At 44.4% G+C, this 17,107-nt stretch overlaps 1 protein-coding gene across 1 annotated transcript in view; it reads left to right on the top strand.

The window, feature by feature from the left end:
* The window catches only part of ESPL1 (extra spindle pole bodies like 1, separase), a gene marked incomplete at its 5' end in the record, with an annotated part of 45,517 nt that extends 31,813 nt beyond the window's left edge, over positions 1-13,704 (top strand). The window contains 13 exons of the mRNA XM_081318964.1: positions 1,369-1,771; positions 2,904-3,056; positions 4,227-4,440; positions 5,195-5,382; positions 7,634-7,761; positions 7,853-7,975; positions 8,583-8,738; positions 9,173-9,346; positions 9,992-10,096; positions 11,076-11,191; positions 11,368-11,451; positions 12,608-12,766; positions 13,179-13,704. Coding sequence (XP_081175090.1) covers positions 1,369-1,771; positions 2,904-3,056; positions 4,227-4,440; positions 5,195-5,382; positions 7,634-7,761; positions 7,853-7,975; positions 8,583-8,738; positions 9,173-9,346; positions 9,992-10,096; positions 11,076-11,191; positions 11,368-11,451; positions 12,608-12,766; positions 13,179-13,380 — 2,205 coding nt within the window. The 3' untranslated portion in view covers positions 13,381-13,704. The remainder of the gene's footprint in view (positions 1-1,368; positions 1,772-2,903; positions 3,057-4,226; positions 4,441-5,194; positions 5,383-7,633; positions 7,762-7,852; positions 7,976-8,582; positions 8,739-9,172; positions 9,347-9,991; positions 10,097-11,075; positions 11,192-11,367; positions 11,452-12,607; positions 12,767-13,178) is intronic.
* Between the last annotated feature and the right edge of the window lie 3,403 nt (positions 13,705-17,107).

Genomic DNA, 17,107 nt, shown 5'->3' with positions numbered 1-17,107 from the left:
AGGCAAATGTTGATGTTTGTTATATTCTCTAGTTCTTTCTCTTCTGTTGTCCCCAGGTACTGCCACGTCGGCTTTTCCCCCCCCCCTCTCTTTCTGATCAACAGTTTTTAAATCTGAGGTGCCTGTCTGTTGAATTCTAAAGTCCCAGAGCACTTTAACTTCTTCCATTTTCAATTATTTTCTCTATTTTGTGGTTCCATCAGTTCTTGCTTGCAGAGCAATGATATTTCTTGCATATTGTCCAATGCATCATTGCTGCTACTTTGTCATGCTGTTGCCTGTAGTCAGTCTGTGCGATCTTGTAGCAGCTAAACTAGGTGGTCTACTGTTTCTTCAGGTTCTTTGCAGAAGTGGTACTTACTGTCTGTTACTGTCTTCTCAATTTCAGCTTTGTATGCATTTGTCCTTAAGGCTTGGTCTTGTGCAGCCAGAATTACCACCTCTGTCTTTTTCTTCAGCTTTCCTACTCTTAGCCATGGCCAGGTCTTATTATTACCTGCTTTGCCTGCTTTTTTTTAACGTACTGACCATGTAGTGCTTTGTCTTCCCATGTCCCTTTTCAGTTATTATTTTAAGATTTTTACCCCAACATTTTAAAATATATTTTGGTCAACTCAAGGCACTTAACATACCTAATATTCCAGCCTCCTATTTTCCCCACACCAACAGTCCAATGAAATAGGTTGGGCTGAGAGAGAGAGAGCAACTGGTTTAAAGTCTTCTAGCTGGCTTTCATGCCTAGGTGAGGCCAAGAACGCAAAATTCCTATTCCTATTCCAATTCTATTGTGTTTCCCCGAAAATAAGATGCAACTGGAAAATAAGCCCTAGCATGATTTTTCAAGATGCTCGTAATATAAGCCCTACCCCAAAAATAAGCCCCAGTTAAAAATCATCAGCCAGACGGATGCACGTAGTACCTTATTTCCCCAAAAATAAGACCTAACTGGAAAATAAGCCCTAATGTGTCTTTTGGAGCAAAAATTAATATAAGACCCGGTCTTATTTTCGGGGAAACACAGTACTTGAAAAGCGTACAAATCTCTTTTGTTTCTAAATTTTTAAAACACAGGCACTTCTTGCTTAACAATCCTAATCTGGACCAGAATATCCATCACTAATATCCATGAAATCATTAGGCAAAACATCAAATGACTGCATTGCTTGGTGATGGTGGTTTTGACAGTCATTAGGTGAGGACCTCATGCTTCTCCTACCTTGCAGCCCTCGCCTCCACTTCAAACTCACCCGCCCACCTAACTCCCTCCATCTCTGACTCTTTTGGCCACCCTGTACTATACCATCCCTGCTGCTCCCTTTGCCTTCTTTTCCAAGAAAATGAGAAATCCCATCCCTTTGTTATCCCCAGATTCCCTTCAGCGATGACAGCGATGCTGAAGGCCATCCGGAAGCAGGGCCAGAATCCCAGCTCCGTGTTGAGAATGAACCAATGTCTGCTCCTCGCAGGATGGGACGGAGGGTAGCATCTAACAGAAAACCAGCTAAGGCAAACTTTGCTAAAATGGAGACATGCAGTGCTGGCTCTTCACAGGATTGCTCCAAAATGGTAAATCCCCAGCTTGGGAGGCCAAGAACTAGGAGATGCGCTAGACAAGAAAAGCAAGAAGAAACCCAGAAAGCTTCCAAGGAGAAAGTTCATCAGGAAGATGAAGGAGGAAGAGAAAAGAAAGAGATTCTAAAGGCAAACAAGGAGAGTTCAGAAGACAACATTGAAGTCTTGCGGGGTTCGGATGAGGAGAAAGCTATTAAAGGTAGGCTTTATGTTATGAAAATAGCAAGCAAAAATCAAGGGCTGAGCAGACTGTAGATTCATATTAATATCAACAAAAATGCAGAACACTGAGAAAATAAGAAATAGAGCTGAGACTGTAGGGATATAAACAAGCCCTATCTGACCTAAGGAACTGGAGGACACATCGTTTCTGTCAGTCTCTTCTTCTCCCCATCGGCTTCCTTCTTTCCCTTCTTGTCTTTCATGCTTTGAAGCACAGCGCATACTGTGGGGAGATCTGTTAAATGCAAATTCTTAAGGTATTTGGAAAAACGTAAAGGCAACGAGGAAGGGAAGAAGTCAACAGAAAAAAAAATCTGTTGACTTACACCCAAAATTTACCATTGGAAGTAGTATTGATTCCTGATTCCAACTTCCTGCTTACTTTAAATTCTTCTTGTCTGCCTGGCCAAACAATTTGCGGTAGCCAAGTAAGAAAGGAAATGTTCTAAATATTCTAAAATGTCTATTTGGGATTTGTAAAAAAAAATTGATTTTTATGAGGCTCAGCATTATCACCTGTCCATTGAGATTGGATCATAATATCATGTAGCTGAATATTTCAGCTTGCCTGAGCAGCAGCTGAGAATGGAGCTCAGGCCTGCATTTCGCCATCAGGCCTTTCCGGAACCGAGAACCGACCCATAGATCGATCCATGGCAGGCCTGACTGCAATGGTAAGCTCCACCCGCACCCTAGCTTGATTTTTAGGCGTGCGCCTCGCCTCAAAACTAGGGCTTATTTTTGGGGTAGGGCTTATATTAAGCCCACCCAAAAAAATCAAGCTAGGGCTTATTTTTGGGGTAGGTCTTACTTTTGGGAAAACATGGTATATTTACTGTGGATTTGCAGCAACAGGCTGAAGTCAGTTATAGCCCACATAGATGATGCACAGTAAATCCAAAAATCAACTGTTTCTAGATGTTTACTGTCCAGGTTAACAGCAGCAGCAGCCCTGACTTAACACCAGTAGGTATCAACTGTTGAATTTGCAGTCTTTGTGGAGTTACAACGAAGGCATAGATTATGATCATAGTCTCAAAGGCAATATTTCACATCTGATTTGGACAAGATGGAAAAGTTTTGGTGTTCTGTTTCTTTATCCTCTGCAGAAACCCAAGGACAACCAGGCACAGAAGATCAGGAGGTCCTCCGGAGAGATTTTGGCACTGTCTTACAGGGAGGATTTTCAGCTACAGAGAATAAAGTTTTGGAAGATCCCTTCAACTTCCATGCACTTGCCTCTTCACTAGATGCACCGTCTGGTAAAGAGCCATTCAAATCTGTTTTCTCTCAGTTCTTCCTTTAAAAACACTATTGTTGGAAAGATTTACCTAACTATGGCTTCCACAATATACTGCATGAAAACCCTTGCATTTTTTTAACAGAAGTTTGAATTCTGATATTTTTCTGGATCATTTATTTTTAAATTTCTATCCTAGTTTTCACTGCTATAGTTGACCAAATTCAATCTATTGCCTAGGGATCTTTTCTAGAAGAGTGCCCTTAGCTGTAATTTTTTGTGGTCCCGTAGCCATTAGTTGTACTGACTATGGCTGATGAGAAACTAAGCATCATTGCAAGGCACTGGCTGGGAAAGGCTGAGCTAGAATATCAGCAATCCTTTGTGCAAGCTGGCTTCACTCAGAAGTTTCCCCAAGCAAAAATCCATAGAATTTCAGCCTATACTTGCTATGCTCATGACTCAGAATTCTTAGATTACTAAGAAATTATCTGCTTTCTTGGTATCGACTTAGTAATGCTGAGATATAAATAAATTTTCTGGGTGTCAAAAGTATAGGTTAGGGAAGTTTCTATGATAGCCATAGGCAAACTAGCTAAGGAGCGATGACTCGCTCAAAATGGGTTTCATGCTAGCAAGAGAAAAAGTAAAATTTGTTTCCCCATGACAAACACAGGAATAGAGTTGGTTACTTGAGAAAAAGTATTTAAAATTTACTGAAATGCCAGTTTCCTGCCTTCAGGGGGTGTACTTTAAATTACCTTGTAGAGTTTTGTAATGTTAAAAACGGGAAATGAATAATTATCTATCCTGGCTTGAGCTACTAGAAGGAGGTGGAATGCAGATATAAAAATGGAGCTTTATGAAATTAGAACTTATTTCTGAATGCATTCTGGCTGGTGTAGTCCAGATGTGTTGCCTTCAGTTCCTACCATGCCGACATGGAATCAGGACAGTTGAATTCCAGCACATTTGGAGAGGGAACCGTGGCTAGAGGAATTGAGTAAATAGATGAATATTGCAAATTCAAAAAGAGAACTAACACTGCTTGATTATGGAATATGACTAATCTGAACATAACGCCCTTCAGAGAAGGGCGGGATATAAATGGGATTAAAATAAATAAAAATAAAATTCAGGTTTTCACTGACTTTCAGGTTTTATTTTTCTTCCCTAACTTGCATTATTACAGACATCTTGTCCATGGACTCAGTCTATGGCTCCCTGCAAGCCGCTTTTCATTCAATTGCCCATTATCCACTGGGTGCCCTCTACCACCATCTCTGCCAACTCATGGCACTGTGTATTGGGAACCGGGACCCCATTGCTACTGCCTATCTGGTTTCTGAGTCAGTCTCTATCACTCTTCGTCATCAGAAGTTGGCCATGATTCATAAAAAGCTCAAGTAAGTTCATAGTGGTGGAGGGGGGAAATGGGAACATGTTATCTATCAGTTTGATGAGCATGGCAAGTGCAAAAATGTAAAAACGCCCCCCAAACAATCCTATTCTTATTCACCATGCTGATGGATCTGAACAAGGCTCCTCATTGGAAGGAGATAATCCCAGAACAGGAGTTCGTGAAAGTACTATCAGACAGCCTCTTTCAGGGGTTTTGCTGTGATTTTAAACCAAAGGGAAGAAAAGTTGCAAGAGATGTAGCAGAACTGTCTATTACTGTGAATCTTCTGGGAAGTAGATTAGTAAATCATGCAGAGATACAGTGGGTAGCCTCCCTGTGGATATATATATATTTGAAGTTCCCCTGATGCTTGAATGCACTTGTTTCCCATCCCAGCTTTTAGTTGAACTTTAAATGAACCGGAAGCTTGCAAAACTTCATGGCCTAGAATTCAAAACAAAACTTGCACGGTCCAAACTGTAAATGAAATAGTTAATACTTCATTAAATAAGCCCACTGGAAATGGGCGGGTAATGCATTCAAATAAATAAATAGACATTCCAATCAGGTTCGTCAAGGTGGAGTAGACTTCTCTGACTAACATGAATTTTAGAACCGTCTTTAAGAATATTGTCTTCATCAGTAATAGTGTGTCACATCTACCGAAGGGAACACATCTGAAAAGCATATTTTTGCAATAAAGCAGAGACATATTTTAAGAATGTCTTCATGATCTTAGTGTTCCATTTCCTCCTTAGCAAAATGAAAAAAACATCAGTGGCCAATGCTTCTAAGCAACTGGAGGCACTCACCCTGCAAGAAGGAAAAGCAGATTCTCAGCTTCAGCACCTCTTGGAACTTCAGAAGGCCTTTGAGTTCAGTTGCCCCAACTCAGCAGAGTTGGAAACTAACAAATTCAGAGAAGGCCTGCAGGAAATCCCCTCTGGTATGTGATTGATCTGTAAGAGGGAATCGTATTTTGATTGTGGTTGGCAAGTACCACCATTCTGAAAAGGAAGACAGTTCTCAGTCATAAAGAGGCCTTCTCAGGGATGTGTGTTAATATTGTGTGTGTGTGTGTGTGCACACGTGCACACGTGTGTGCCTTGAAGTCAGTTTTGAATGGTCGTGACTGGCCTGGCCCCTCCAATTCTCTTGGCAAGCTTTTTGGTTTTTTTAAGTGCTGTGCCCTTATTTGCTTTCCAGGGCTAAGAGATAGTAACTGGCCCAAGGTCACCCAGCTGCCTTCATGCCTAAGGCTGGACTAGAACTCATGGTCTCCTGGTTTCAAGCCTGGTACCTTAACACCACACCAAACTGGTTCTTGTGCATTAATAATACCATGGCACAAAAATATTGTGTTTTCCCAAAAATAAGACCTACGCAGAAAATAAGCCCTAGCCCAATATTTTTTGCATGCTCCTAATATAAGCCCATAAGGGACGTGGTGGCTCAGTGGGTTAGGATGCTTAGCTTGTCGATCAGAAGGTCGGCAGTTTGGCGGGTCGAATCCCGAGTGCTGTGTAACAGAGTGAGCGCCTGTTACTCGTCCCAGCTTCTGCCAACCTAGCAGTTCGAAAGCACGTAAAAATGCAAGTAGAAAAATAGGGACCACTACAATGGGAAGGTAACAGCATTCCGTGCGCCTTTGGCGTCTAGTCATGCCGGCCACATGACCACGGAGACGTCCTCGGACAAGCGCTGGCTCTTCGGCTTTGAAACGGAGATGAGCACCGGCCCCTAGAGTAGGAAACAACTAGCACGCATGTGTGGGGGAACCTTTACCTTTACTAATATAAGCCCTACCCCAAAAATAAGCCTGGGGGGGAGGGTGGGCATGGCCAGGACAGGAGGTGGTGAGCGCACAGGGGCCGAGGTGTCTGGCAGTAGCCACAGCTCACACAGCACAGGTAAATCCAAGCACTGAGACAGGGGAAGGCAGGCGATCTGGTCGCACTGTGCAGCCACCTGGCTCATGGGAGGCTCACGCGGCTGCAGCAGGCGGAGGCTGGCGATCCCGGCGCACCACCCACTCCGTCCCACTGTCTTGGCTTGCCCACGGCTGCGCTGGAGCAGGCAGCTGTGTGGTGGGATTGTCTGCCTCCCCCTGTTCCTCTGCCTCCACCTGCTGTTAGTGCCACCATGTGAGCCTGCTGTGTGCCAGTTGGCTGCACAGCACGTTTGGATCACCTGTCTCCCCCTCCGCTTCTGCCTCCATGCTCGGACTTACCTGCGCTGCTGCAAAGGCTGTGGCTCCTGCTGGACACCGTCGGCCCCTGCGTGCTCACTGCCTCTTCGTGCGCCGGGGAGGTGGGGGTGCCTGGCCATGCTGATCACCCTAATACGGTGTTTTCCTGAAAATAAGCCCTAATGTGTCTTTTGGAGCAAAAAAATAAATAAATAGAAGACTGGATCTTATTTTGTAGGAAACACAGTAAGTTTTGTTGCCAGAGTACCAGGATGAGACCCTGAGATTCTGCATATATTGTCTGAAGATTCTGCATATATTCTCACTAGCTGTCATCACTGGCAAATGCTAATTGGAGCTATTGAGATTTGTAGTTCAGCAACGACTACTGTACCACTTGTTTCCAATATCTGTTTTAACTGTACATTAAATGAATTGGCAGATTGGTCTAGAATCTAGAAGGAAACATCTGCAGAAAAGACTGGATGAAATATTTAATACTGTCTAGATTTGTTAAAAAAGAGTGCTCTTAGCATTTTTTTTAAGCAGCAATCTGATGCACTGCAAATGTTTTGCCTTACTTTCCATCTGCCCAGTCAGCAAGACCAATAGAAGAAATCTGGGGAAATTATAATAAAAAAGTGTACGGACACTATTAGGCTGCCCACCCACCAGTCGAGGTTATTCAATTCTCTTGGCTGTATTCCATTAGGAATTTGGAGCTTGGAAGTAGGAATTGGAAAATAGCTAAGTGATCAGAGGGTCAGGTGAGCCGAGTTCTGTCCTGCCCTCTTTTCTCAACCATTACTTGACTTTTTTTTATTACTCTGACCTTTTGGAGGCTAAAAAGTACAGGGCTTAAAGGTGTAGAGCGATGAGCAGGGATGATGGCTTGAAGGGCTGTGTTATGCTTTGGCAAACAAAGTCTTGTTTTAATACGATACTATTTTCTCGTTACATTTTCTCTTTTCAATTGACCTATTTAAGAGACTTCCTGTCTCCTCCTTAGGAGTCACAGTGTGCATAATGACACTGGTGAGCACCCAGCCAGAGACCATTGGGGACATCCTCTTATTGACAAGGTTAGAGAAAGGTGCTATCCCTGTGAACATCCAGATACAGACTCTGCATGCCAAGGTAAGAGCGAGAAGGAGAATTCGAATGCTAAGTTTCTGGATTTAGGCCATGTTTTGCTTCATAATATTCCTTTTGATTTTTCCCCCCCCAGGTCTCCTTAAGTGCAGCTCTAAGTGAATTTGAAGCCATCCTGCAAAAACAAAAAGAGATCTCAAATTTTACACAGAAAGAGGATTGGTGGGCTGGCCGGATAGCACTGGACAAAAGAATGATGGTGCGATCTGCTTTCCTGCAGCATGTGTTTTTCTTTCAGATCCACCCTTAATTTAGTAGACTAAATTAATCCAATTCAGTACATTTATTATGCATATATTAAAACTATTTTCCTCCTTCAGTCAAATTAAAATTTGCGGTTTGAGGTCCTTTTGGTGGCTTCATCTCTGCTCTATAGTTTTCAAGGTATATAATGCTGACCTTTATGCCCACGATCCTCTGGACACAGATGGTGCTGACAAGATGATGAGATTGGTCATTTAAGCACATGTAAAAGGCATGCGTTGTACAAAGCTGAGCTCGTGAGAAGCTTGAAACTTTCTGAGTTGGCCTCGACAGAAAGAATGGGAAGAGGAGATCGAGACTATCAGGACGGCTTGTTGTCCTGATTGTGCCATCACGTTTGATTCCTTCATGCTCTGTTCTTTCAAGTTCTTCGCCCTCCCCAATAGCGCCCACACACACACACACGTAATGCACTCTTACAGCTCTCTGCCTTTGGTGGGAATCAGAATCAGGTCAAAGGTGGCATCCTCCAAACCACACTGTTGTTGTGCTGTTCTGCGCTCCCCCCGCCCCTTGTTAAAAGGACTCTTCTGACTTCACAGGCTTTGATGGATTCTCTGGAGATGCATGTGCTGAGCTGCTGGAAGATTGCACTACTAGCAACCTGTGAAAATGACAGCTGGAGGGAAGAAGCCTCCCATCTCCTAACACACCTCAGGGAATGTGGTTGTGAAAAGATTGATATGGCTTTGCTGAAGGTGAGGAGGTGGTCAGGCTTCGACTTTAGAAAGTGAGGTTAGCCAGGTGTGACTTGTCTTCAACAGGATGGTCCCTTTTATATATATATATATATATATATATATATATATATATATATATATATATATATATATATATATATATATATATGTGTGTGTGTGTGTGTGTGTGTGTGTGTGTGTGTGTGTGTGTGTGTGTGTGTGTGTAAATTATTCAAATTGCTAATAAAGAATTTGGGAGGCTAAGATGATCATTTCGAACTCATTTATGTTCTCATCAGTTAGTCATACCCTTTATCTGAGATTCGAACCCGGGCTATATATATATATATAGTTTTTCATTCCAATTGCCTTTTTTGTTTTCTACTGTTGTTATCGGCTCAGGTTATTATATCAGGCAGCCCGATACGGGAATTTCTTTTCTCTTTTGACAGGTCATACTGGCTGGATCCCATCTGTTAACTCCACAACTTGTAGAGCACTTGGTGCGGGGCCTTCACCCAGCTCAACCTGAGAGAGCCCTGAGCCTTCTACAGGAGACAGTGGACAAACTGAAATTATACACTGGCCAGGCGCCGAGTGGCCACTTGGTGCTTGTGCTGGATAAAGTGAGTAATGATGGAGCCATGCTGTTTTACCACAGGAATGAGCAAATGGCAACCTCGGGACAGCATTCTTGTATTGTGCCAGAGGCTGCTGCCTGGATTCTCTTCCCATAGAAACAGGTAGAAAGAATGGTCATGAAATATCCCAATCTTATAAGCATTCCAAGTTCCCTTTGTCCAGTGCGCTCCCACAGGGAGGGTCTTCTCAGGGTGCTGCCGGTAAAAGATTGCCGGCGGATAACACCCAGGGGGAGGGCCTTCTCAGTGGGTGCACCTGCCCTCTGGAACCAGCTGCCCGTGGAGCTTAGGACTGCCCCCGACCTCTGTTCATTTCGCCGGGACCTGAAGACCTGGCTCTTCGAGCTCTCTGGCCCAGGCTGAGAATTTTAATTTTAATTGGGGTTTTATTTTTTTCAGGGATTGATGTAATTTTTTTAAAAATTGTTTTTAACTTTTGTATTCCTTGTTTTAAATACTCTGTAAACCGCCCTGAGTCCTTTGGGAAAGGGCGGTATATAAATCCAATAAAATAAATAAAATAAATAAATAAATTCCAGGACTGGCCCAGTAACTTACCCTATTATTGACTTGCTTCAACCAATAAATGTTTTATGGAAGGGGAACTGAACACTTGATCTTTCTTTACAGCATCTCCAGAAGCTTCCCTGGGAAAACATACCGTGTTTAAGAAACCAGTCAATAACCCGATTACCATCTCTACACTTTCTGCTTAGCTACTCACTTATGAAAAAGGTGAGGTATCTGTTACCTTTCTGGAAGCTGAGAGCATGACTCAGATATGTTCTTCTGCAGCAGCCCTTATTGATGCATTTAATAGCAACTTGTAACACTCTCATAACTAAATAACAGTTCTTTGGCATCTTAGATTTTTGCCTCATCCCTGAAGTGCAGAGGGAAAAGGAGTGCTTAACAAATGCTAGGAGACACTATTTTGCAAGAATCTGGGGAGCTCTTTAGGAGATAGTACTCATTTCTTTGCTTCCTCTGTGACAAGGAAGATCAATTTCACTTAAGCTGGCCAGCGCTATTAGCATCAAAACCTCAGTCTCTGCTTTGTATTAGTTCTGATGGACGAACAACAATTGAGAGTCACTTAGTTCTGCCAGCCTAAGTAGAGCTATTGGGCTGTTTTGAGTTCAGAAAGCTAGCATAATTTCTGTAACTGAGAAAGCCAGCGTGCAAACTAAAAAAGGATTGATGTAGGCTGCTCTTAATCACAAGAAGGAACAATCACCTTTCCATGAAAGTGAAATATTGCTTATAAGGAGCAATGTTTGTTTAAAGAATTTGTATGCATTCCCCCCCCCAAAAAAAAGTTTAAAATAACCATTAAACAGAATTTTAAAAGACTGAACAATATTAAGGGAGACCAAAGATGGATGGATAGATAGATAGGATATAGACAGAGAAACAAAAATATGGCCGCACTAGGGCTTGGTATGCTGTGTGCAAGACATCATTGCAAAGCATAGTAGAGTTTGTGGAAGAAACCCAGAAGCAATGTGCTAGCTACAGCACAAAGCCCACAGTGGCCAATTCTTCATTGGTGCTTTTCCAGCTGATAATAGTAGACACACACACACACACACACTTTCTTCTCATGGACTTTGGGTAATCAAGCGAAAATCCTCACATGCTAAAGTTAGTGCCTGATTTCTTGGTGCTTTGTCCCCATTTAATGGAGCAACTATTCTGATCTCCCTCAAAACAGTATCAGGAAGAGACTATCCTCAACCACGGAGTCAGTAGCAGCAGCACCTTCTACGTTCTGAACCCACACAAAAATCTTCCTGGCACAGAGATGATGTTCAAAGAATGGTTTCAAAGGTAGGAATTTGCACTCTATATTGCACAGACTTTTGGATCCTTCAGGGGAGCCATAGCATCGCAATCGGTCAGCAGGAGGCTTCCTTTTGGATCAAGGTTGCTTACCATGTTGACACAACTAAACTCATTCAACTGATAACTATCTTTTCCTCCCCCCTCTGCTTATTACATGATAGTGAACCTGGATGGGCAGGAGTGGTGGGAGAGGTTCCCAGTACAGACCAAGTACCACTGGCCCTCGAAGAACGTGATCTCTACATGTGAGTACGAGGCAGTGCTGCATATCCTATACTAGCGCCAGCAAAAAGTGAGAATGCTTGAATGAATTGCAGATAGAAAACTTGCATAATGAAAGCTATTAAAGCATAGAGGAAGTGGATTCTGGGTCTGATGTGATTGCTCCGAAAGAACACATTTTTCTAGATTAGGCTCTTTATTGTAAGTGTTCTTGCCTTTAAAAATGTTTTTAATACAGTAGATCTCAGCTACAGAGGCTCATTAGAGCAATGCTATTCATAGGTGAGCAGAGCCATAGAGAAAGCAGGAAAATAGAAATGTTAAAAAAAAGTTGCTCAGGAATACAATATTTTTCTCTGAATGTATTTAACACTGTTTTCTGCTCCTTAAGTATTTATATAAAGTCTCAGAAAATAGTTATGCAAAACCAAGGTATCACAGAGAAGTGAGAACTGGCTTATGGGGAAAGAAAAAAGTTTCTATGCCATAACTATATTTTGGGCTACTTACCAGGACACGCAGTACTGGAAATTCCTTGATTTCCTCCCCACCCCTCTGTTTCCCATTTCTATAACATTTATTAGTGTCTTTTATGACCCTATATTAAATAACAAGCAGAATGCTTATCCAAGCCTAGTGTTTTCCAAGAATCTCATCAGCAAGCCATGTTGAAAAATATATTTAATAAATGTGTTCAGTTCAGCTGGGAGGTTTTGGCTCCTTGTAGCCAACTTCTAAATGAGGAGAGAAGATCTTTTAGCAAACCTAATTATTTTGCCAGAATTAAGCAAGAATGCCAGAGGAAAAAAATGGTCTCTTTGGGTGGTAAACTAAGCAGGCAATACCCTGCTGCTTATCAGACCGTATATCATATCCTATATATCATATGTCATGTCATATATATCACATATTTCATATATCAAAAACACAATATGAATGTAGCAGTGCTAATAAAATCAGAAGAGAATATACAGAATAGTGATTAAATGAATGGCATTTTAAGAAATTAAAAATACATCCATAAAGTGTTAATATAAAAATAGCTCACTTTCACATATTATTAAATCTAGTCATTCAGATCTGCAAATGATCAGGAAACTGAGACAATCAAGAAATTGTACAATGGGAATCTTGGCAGATTTTTTTGAGGTGTCCGTCATTTTTCCCCCCTTCTTTTAGCTACGCTGGTCATGGGGCAGGCGCACGCTTTGTGGATTCCATCTTAAAAATGGATTGCAGAGCTGTGGCTCTTCTTTTTGGCTGCAGCAGTGCTGCTCTAGCAGTACAGAGCAACCTGGAGGGAACTGGTGCTATCCTCAAGTTCATCATGGCAGGATGGTAAGTTGCTAAAATCTAGTCAGTCATCTTGGTAATTGCCCAGAATCAGTTCCTAAATCCTGATATACTGGCTTCCAAACTATGAAGTCAATACTTGGGAAATCTTTGTTATCCTAAGGCAGGGATAGGCAACCTTGGCTCTTTTATGACTCGTGGACTTCAACTCCCAGAATTCCTGAGTCAGGAATTCTAGGAGTTGAAGTCCACGAGTCATAAAAGAGCCAAGGTTGCTTACCCCTGTCCTAAGGCTTCAGGAGCAAGGAGATATCATCCAACATGAAATGCTTGTGCAAGCCTAAGTATTACTCAACCAAACCTTTTGCTCTGTTTTGCCTACCAATTGATAGATCCATGATTCTTTTATAAACATGACTTGTGCTCTCATACTTCTTTCCCCTCCCTTGTTTTCCAGTCCCCTAGTGCTGGGTAATCTCTGGGATGTAACAGATCGAGATATTGATCGCTATATGCAGGCACTTCTGAACAACTGGCTCAAGGCAAGTTCTGGAGCCCCTTTGCTGCAGTACGTCATTGAATCCCGCCAGGCTCCCAAGCTCAGATACATGATTGGAGCTGCTCCCATTGCATATGGCTTACCAGTATTCCTGAAATAGAAAACTCAACAAAACACGAGATCTATTTCATGGGGAAAAATTGAAGGGAGTTGAATGAATTTATTACTACATTTTGAATTCCCTTAAGTATAAATTGTCTAACTGCGTTTCAAGGGAAAGGATAAACATTTAATTTATGCTAGTATGTTTGGTCACAGTCTGCCTTGCCCTTTTGATCTAACAAGCCTGCATTGCTCTTATAGAACCTATGTAAGCTGCTATCTTTTGGAATATGTATCAAATTTGTATAGAGTAAATGTTCAATAATTATTGTAAGTTATTCTTAAATCTATTTGTATTTTAATGTTTCAAAACCTCAATAAAGTTAAAAGCAAATAACTTCTGTGTATACATGCAGTCAATCCTGAACCTGGGACAGGGTATATGTTCTAGTCTTAACTGAGGATGTTTGAGCTGACTTGTCTAGGGTTAGGAGACTGGAATAATATGGGAAATAGGTAACAGTCCTGCCAGACTTTGTACAGGTGGCCAACTTATGACCACAGTTGTGCCCAAAATTTCTGTTGAGACATTTGTTAAGTGAGTTGTGCCCCATATTACGACCTTTCTTGCTACAGTTGTTAAGTGAATCACAGCAGTTGATAAGTTAGTAACACGGTTATTAAGTGAATCAGGATTCCCTGTTGACTGCTTGTCAAAACATTGCAGAACATGATCACATGACCTTGGGACATAGTAACTGTCATAAATATGAACCAGTTGCCAGGCGTCTGAATTTTGATCACACAATTACGGGGATGCTGCAAAGGTTGTAACTGAAAAATAGTCATGTCATATTTTTCAGTGCCCTTGTAACTTTGAATGGTCACTTAATGAACATGTGTAAGTCAAAGACTACCTGTATTACAACTTTCAGCAGCCTCAGCCAGTATAAGCAGTCATTAGGGATGCTTGGGAAGGCATGCAATTTAAAATATTTGTATTCTACTAGACCAGGGGTCGGCAACCTGAAATGGTGAAAGAGCCACTCGGAACCGGTTCCCTCACAAAAGAAAAAAGTAGGAGCTGCAAAATGCGTGCACGCATGCGCACAACAGGCTTCATTGAAGAGAGGAGCCTAAGGCAAGGCGAGACATGCACTGGCCCTGCCCCCCCTCCCCCCGGTCCAGCTCTCTGCAGCTCAATCCGAGGGTTGCCTCCGGCTTAGCATCTCTCTGCGACTTCATATGCGCAACCACTTGCTCTTTCACACCCTGCCATCCCCCAGCAAATGGGGCAACCAAGGTGGGAATCTCCCTGGCATTCTGGCGCTCGCCTGCCTCCCCTCCCTCGCCTGCAAACTCCTGCCGCCCCTGCCTCTCCACCAGGCAACACCCGTCAGCTCCCAGACGCCTCGTGAGTTGCCCTCCAGACTTGGTCAGCTCAGGAACGGTGCAAACCCGCCGCCCCTCCCTCGCTCCCCTTTTCACTGCTATCCTCCCGGCCATCGCTTCGGCACGTGCCCAGCCTGCCCGGCTCCCTTTTCCACAGTGGTCCCTTTGTTCCCCACCGAACTGCCAACTCCCACCCACGCCCGGCTCTTGAGGCACCGCTCACAGCAGAGCAGCCACCCAGCCATGTGGTGCCTCCCACGGACAGCCCCCTCTGCTTTCCTCTGGCTGGGCAGAGCGGTTTCCCAGGATCACCACCTTTCGGTAGCACACAAACGGCATTGCCCAGCAGCAGCTCCAAGGCCAACCGAGTGCAGGGGGAGAAGGGTAGTAGTGGGGGGGGGAGGAAAGGGTGGGTAACTGCAAGGCAGGTGGGCTGAGCAATAAAGAGCCCACCCAAGTAGAGCCGGGGACACCGCAACTACAAATGGAGCGCGTGGGTTCCAAACACAACTGAGCGTAAGCGTGTGCCCTGGGCACCCTTTATTTTGCTTCTCGGGTGGAGGAAAAGGCATTGGAGGTGCTTTTGCTAAGCTCGGCTCCTTGCGTGGCTTCGATTATGGTACTGCGCACACGTGTCCTGCTTTGGTGTGAACATTGCCAAACGTATGTGAAATTTAATTCCCGAATAAAAACAAGTAATGAAAGTCCCTCTCTGGGAAGAATCGGAGTGCAAAGAGTTTTTCTTCACAGCTCACACCTCCTGCTGCTGCTGCTGGCAGCATCACCCACACCCGCTTGCCGAGTACTGCCTGCCCCGTCGCCGTTTGTGCAGGGACCTGGAGGCGTCCCCATCCCCGTATGGGGATCCGCCTGCCTCCGCCGCAGAGCTGCTGCCTTCGGCTCTTCATTCGGGCCAGGCAGCTGAGAGATGGGGGTGGCGGTGGCTTGCAGAGCTACTGCCTTCGGCTCCTTTTCTTTCAGGCCATCCAGCCTCCGCTTCCCCCTTCTCTCAGCTGCCTGGCCCGAACAAAGAGGGTGGCGGAGGCTTGCAGAGCTGCTGCCTTCGGCTCCTCTACATTTGGGCCAGCCAGCTGAGAAAAGGGGACGGCCAAAAGGTGGAGGCTGACGGGAAGATTTCTGAGACCCCCGGTGGGAAACCCCCCCCCCGGCTAGCAGAGGTAGCAGCGAAGCAGGGCAAGGGGAGACCTGCCGGGCAGGGAAGAGGCAAGCTCGGGACACCCCGAGACTGGCCGCCCCCACCCACGCAGCAGGTAGAAAAAGGACTTGCTCACCTTTCCAGTCCTCCCATCTCTTCCTCCGCTGCCACCACGTGCAGTCCAAAGAAGCAAAGAGGTTTGTGGGCAGTCCCATAAATGGCTTGTGGGCAGTCCCACAAACCAAAGAAGTTCAACCAATCAATTCAAACTTCGGGAGGTTTTTTTTTTGTGAGCAGTTTGAATTGATTGAACTTTTTTAGTCCCACTTTTTTTTTGGAACTGCACATGGCGGAGGAGGACTGGGAGCCGCAGGAGACGGCTTAAAGAGCCACATGTTGCTCCGGAGCTGCGGGTTGCCGGCCTGTGTACTAGACTAATGCTTTTCAACCGGTGGTACGTGTACCACCTGTGGTACATTAGCATGTGGCAGGTGGTACGCAGCCCTGCCCAGCCAAGTGTAGTGGGGGAGGGAACGAGCCAGTGCAGGCAAGGACTTACTGTGAGAGAGTCCTCCGGAGCTGCAGAGTGGCTGGGGTGAGGCAAAGGCCCCAGGCTCACGTCTGGCTCACCCATAAGAAAAAGGAGGAGGAGGAGAGGGGCAGAGACAGGGAGATGCTATAAAAGGAGGCAGTTTAGGCAGGAGAGGGAGAGAAAAAAAGAGGCAGCCTGGGGAGGAGGCGGAGTCAGCTCTAGTTGCACTGAAGGGAAAGAAGAGGAGGAGGGGGTGGGGGGAGAGGAGAGGAGATCAAGGAGGCCGGCCATGAGCCGATCTACAACAGGCAAGAAACGCAGCCGGGGGGGGGGGCAGGGGTCGCCCTCCACGAGAAATGAAGAAAGGCAGCATCGGCTGGAGGTGAGGCACAGAGGGAAGGAGATGGAGATTCTTATGTGCTTTTGTGACTTTGAAGTTCTGGGATTTGTGCAATGTGGGCTTTGTGTTCTTAAGGAGTATTTGGCAATTTCTATTTGGCTGATGGCTGATGTCTCATGTTAGGTTCTATTGCTCTGCTATTGTTAGCTGTAAGTTTTGTTGAAAGGGATTTTGAAGTATTTTTCTCCTGAATGGATTTTGCCTGTAGCATTCCTTTACTTATGAATGGAGCCATTTGGGGAGGCTGCCTTAGCCGGCAGCCAGTACTTACTACATTTATTTTTCTTCTGTAAGTGCCGGCTCCT

This window comes from Vipera berus (genome assembly GCF_964194415.1).
Source record: "Vipera berus genome assembly, chromosome: 2".
Classification (NCBI taxonomy): Eukaryota; Metazoa; Chordata; class Lepidosauria; order Squamata; family Viperidae; genus Vipera; species Vipera berus.
The sequence above is the reverse complement of the archived record's forward strand: the minus strand, read 5'-3'. Positions and strand labels throughout refer to the sequence as shown.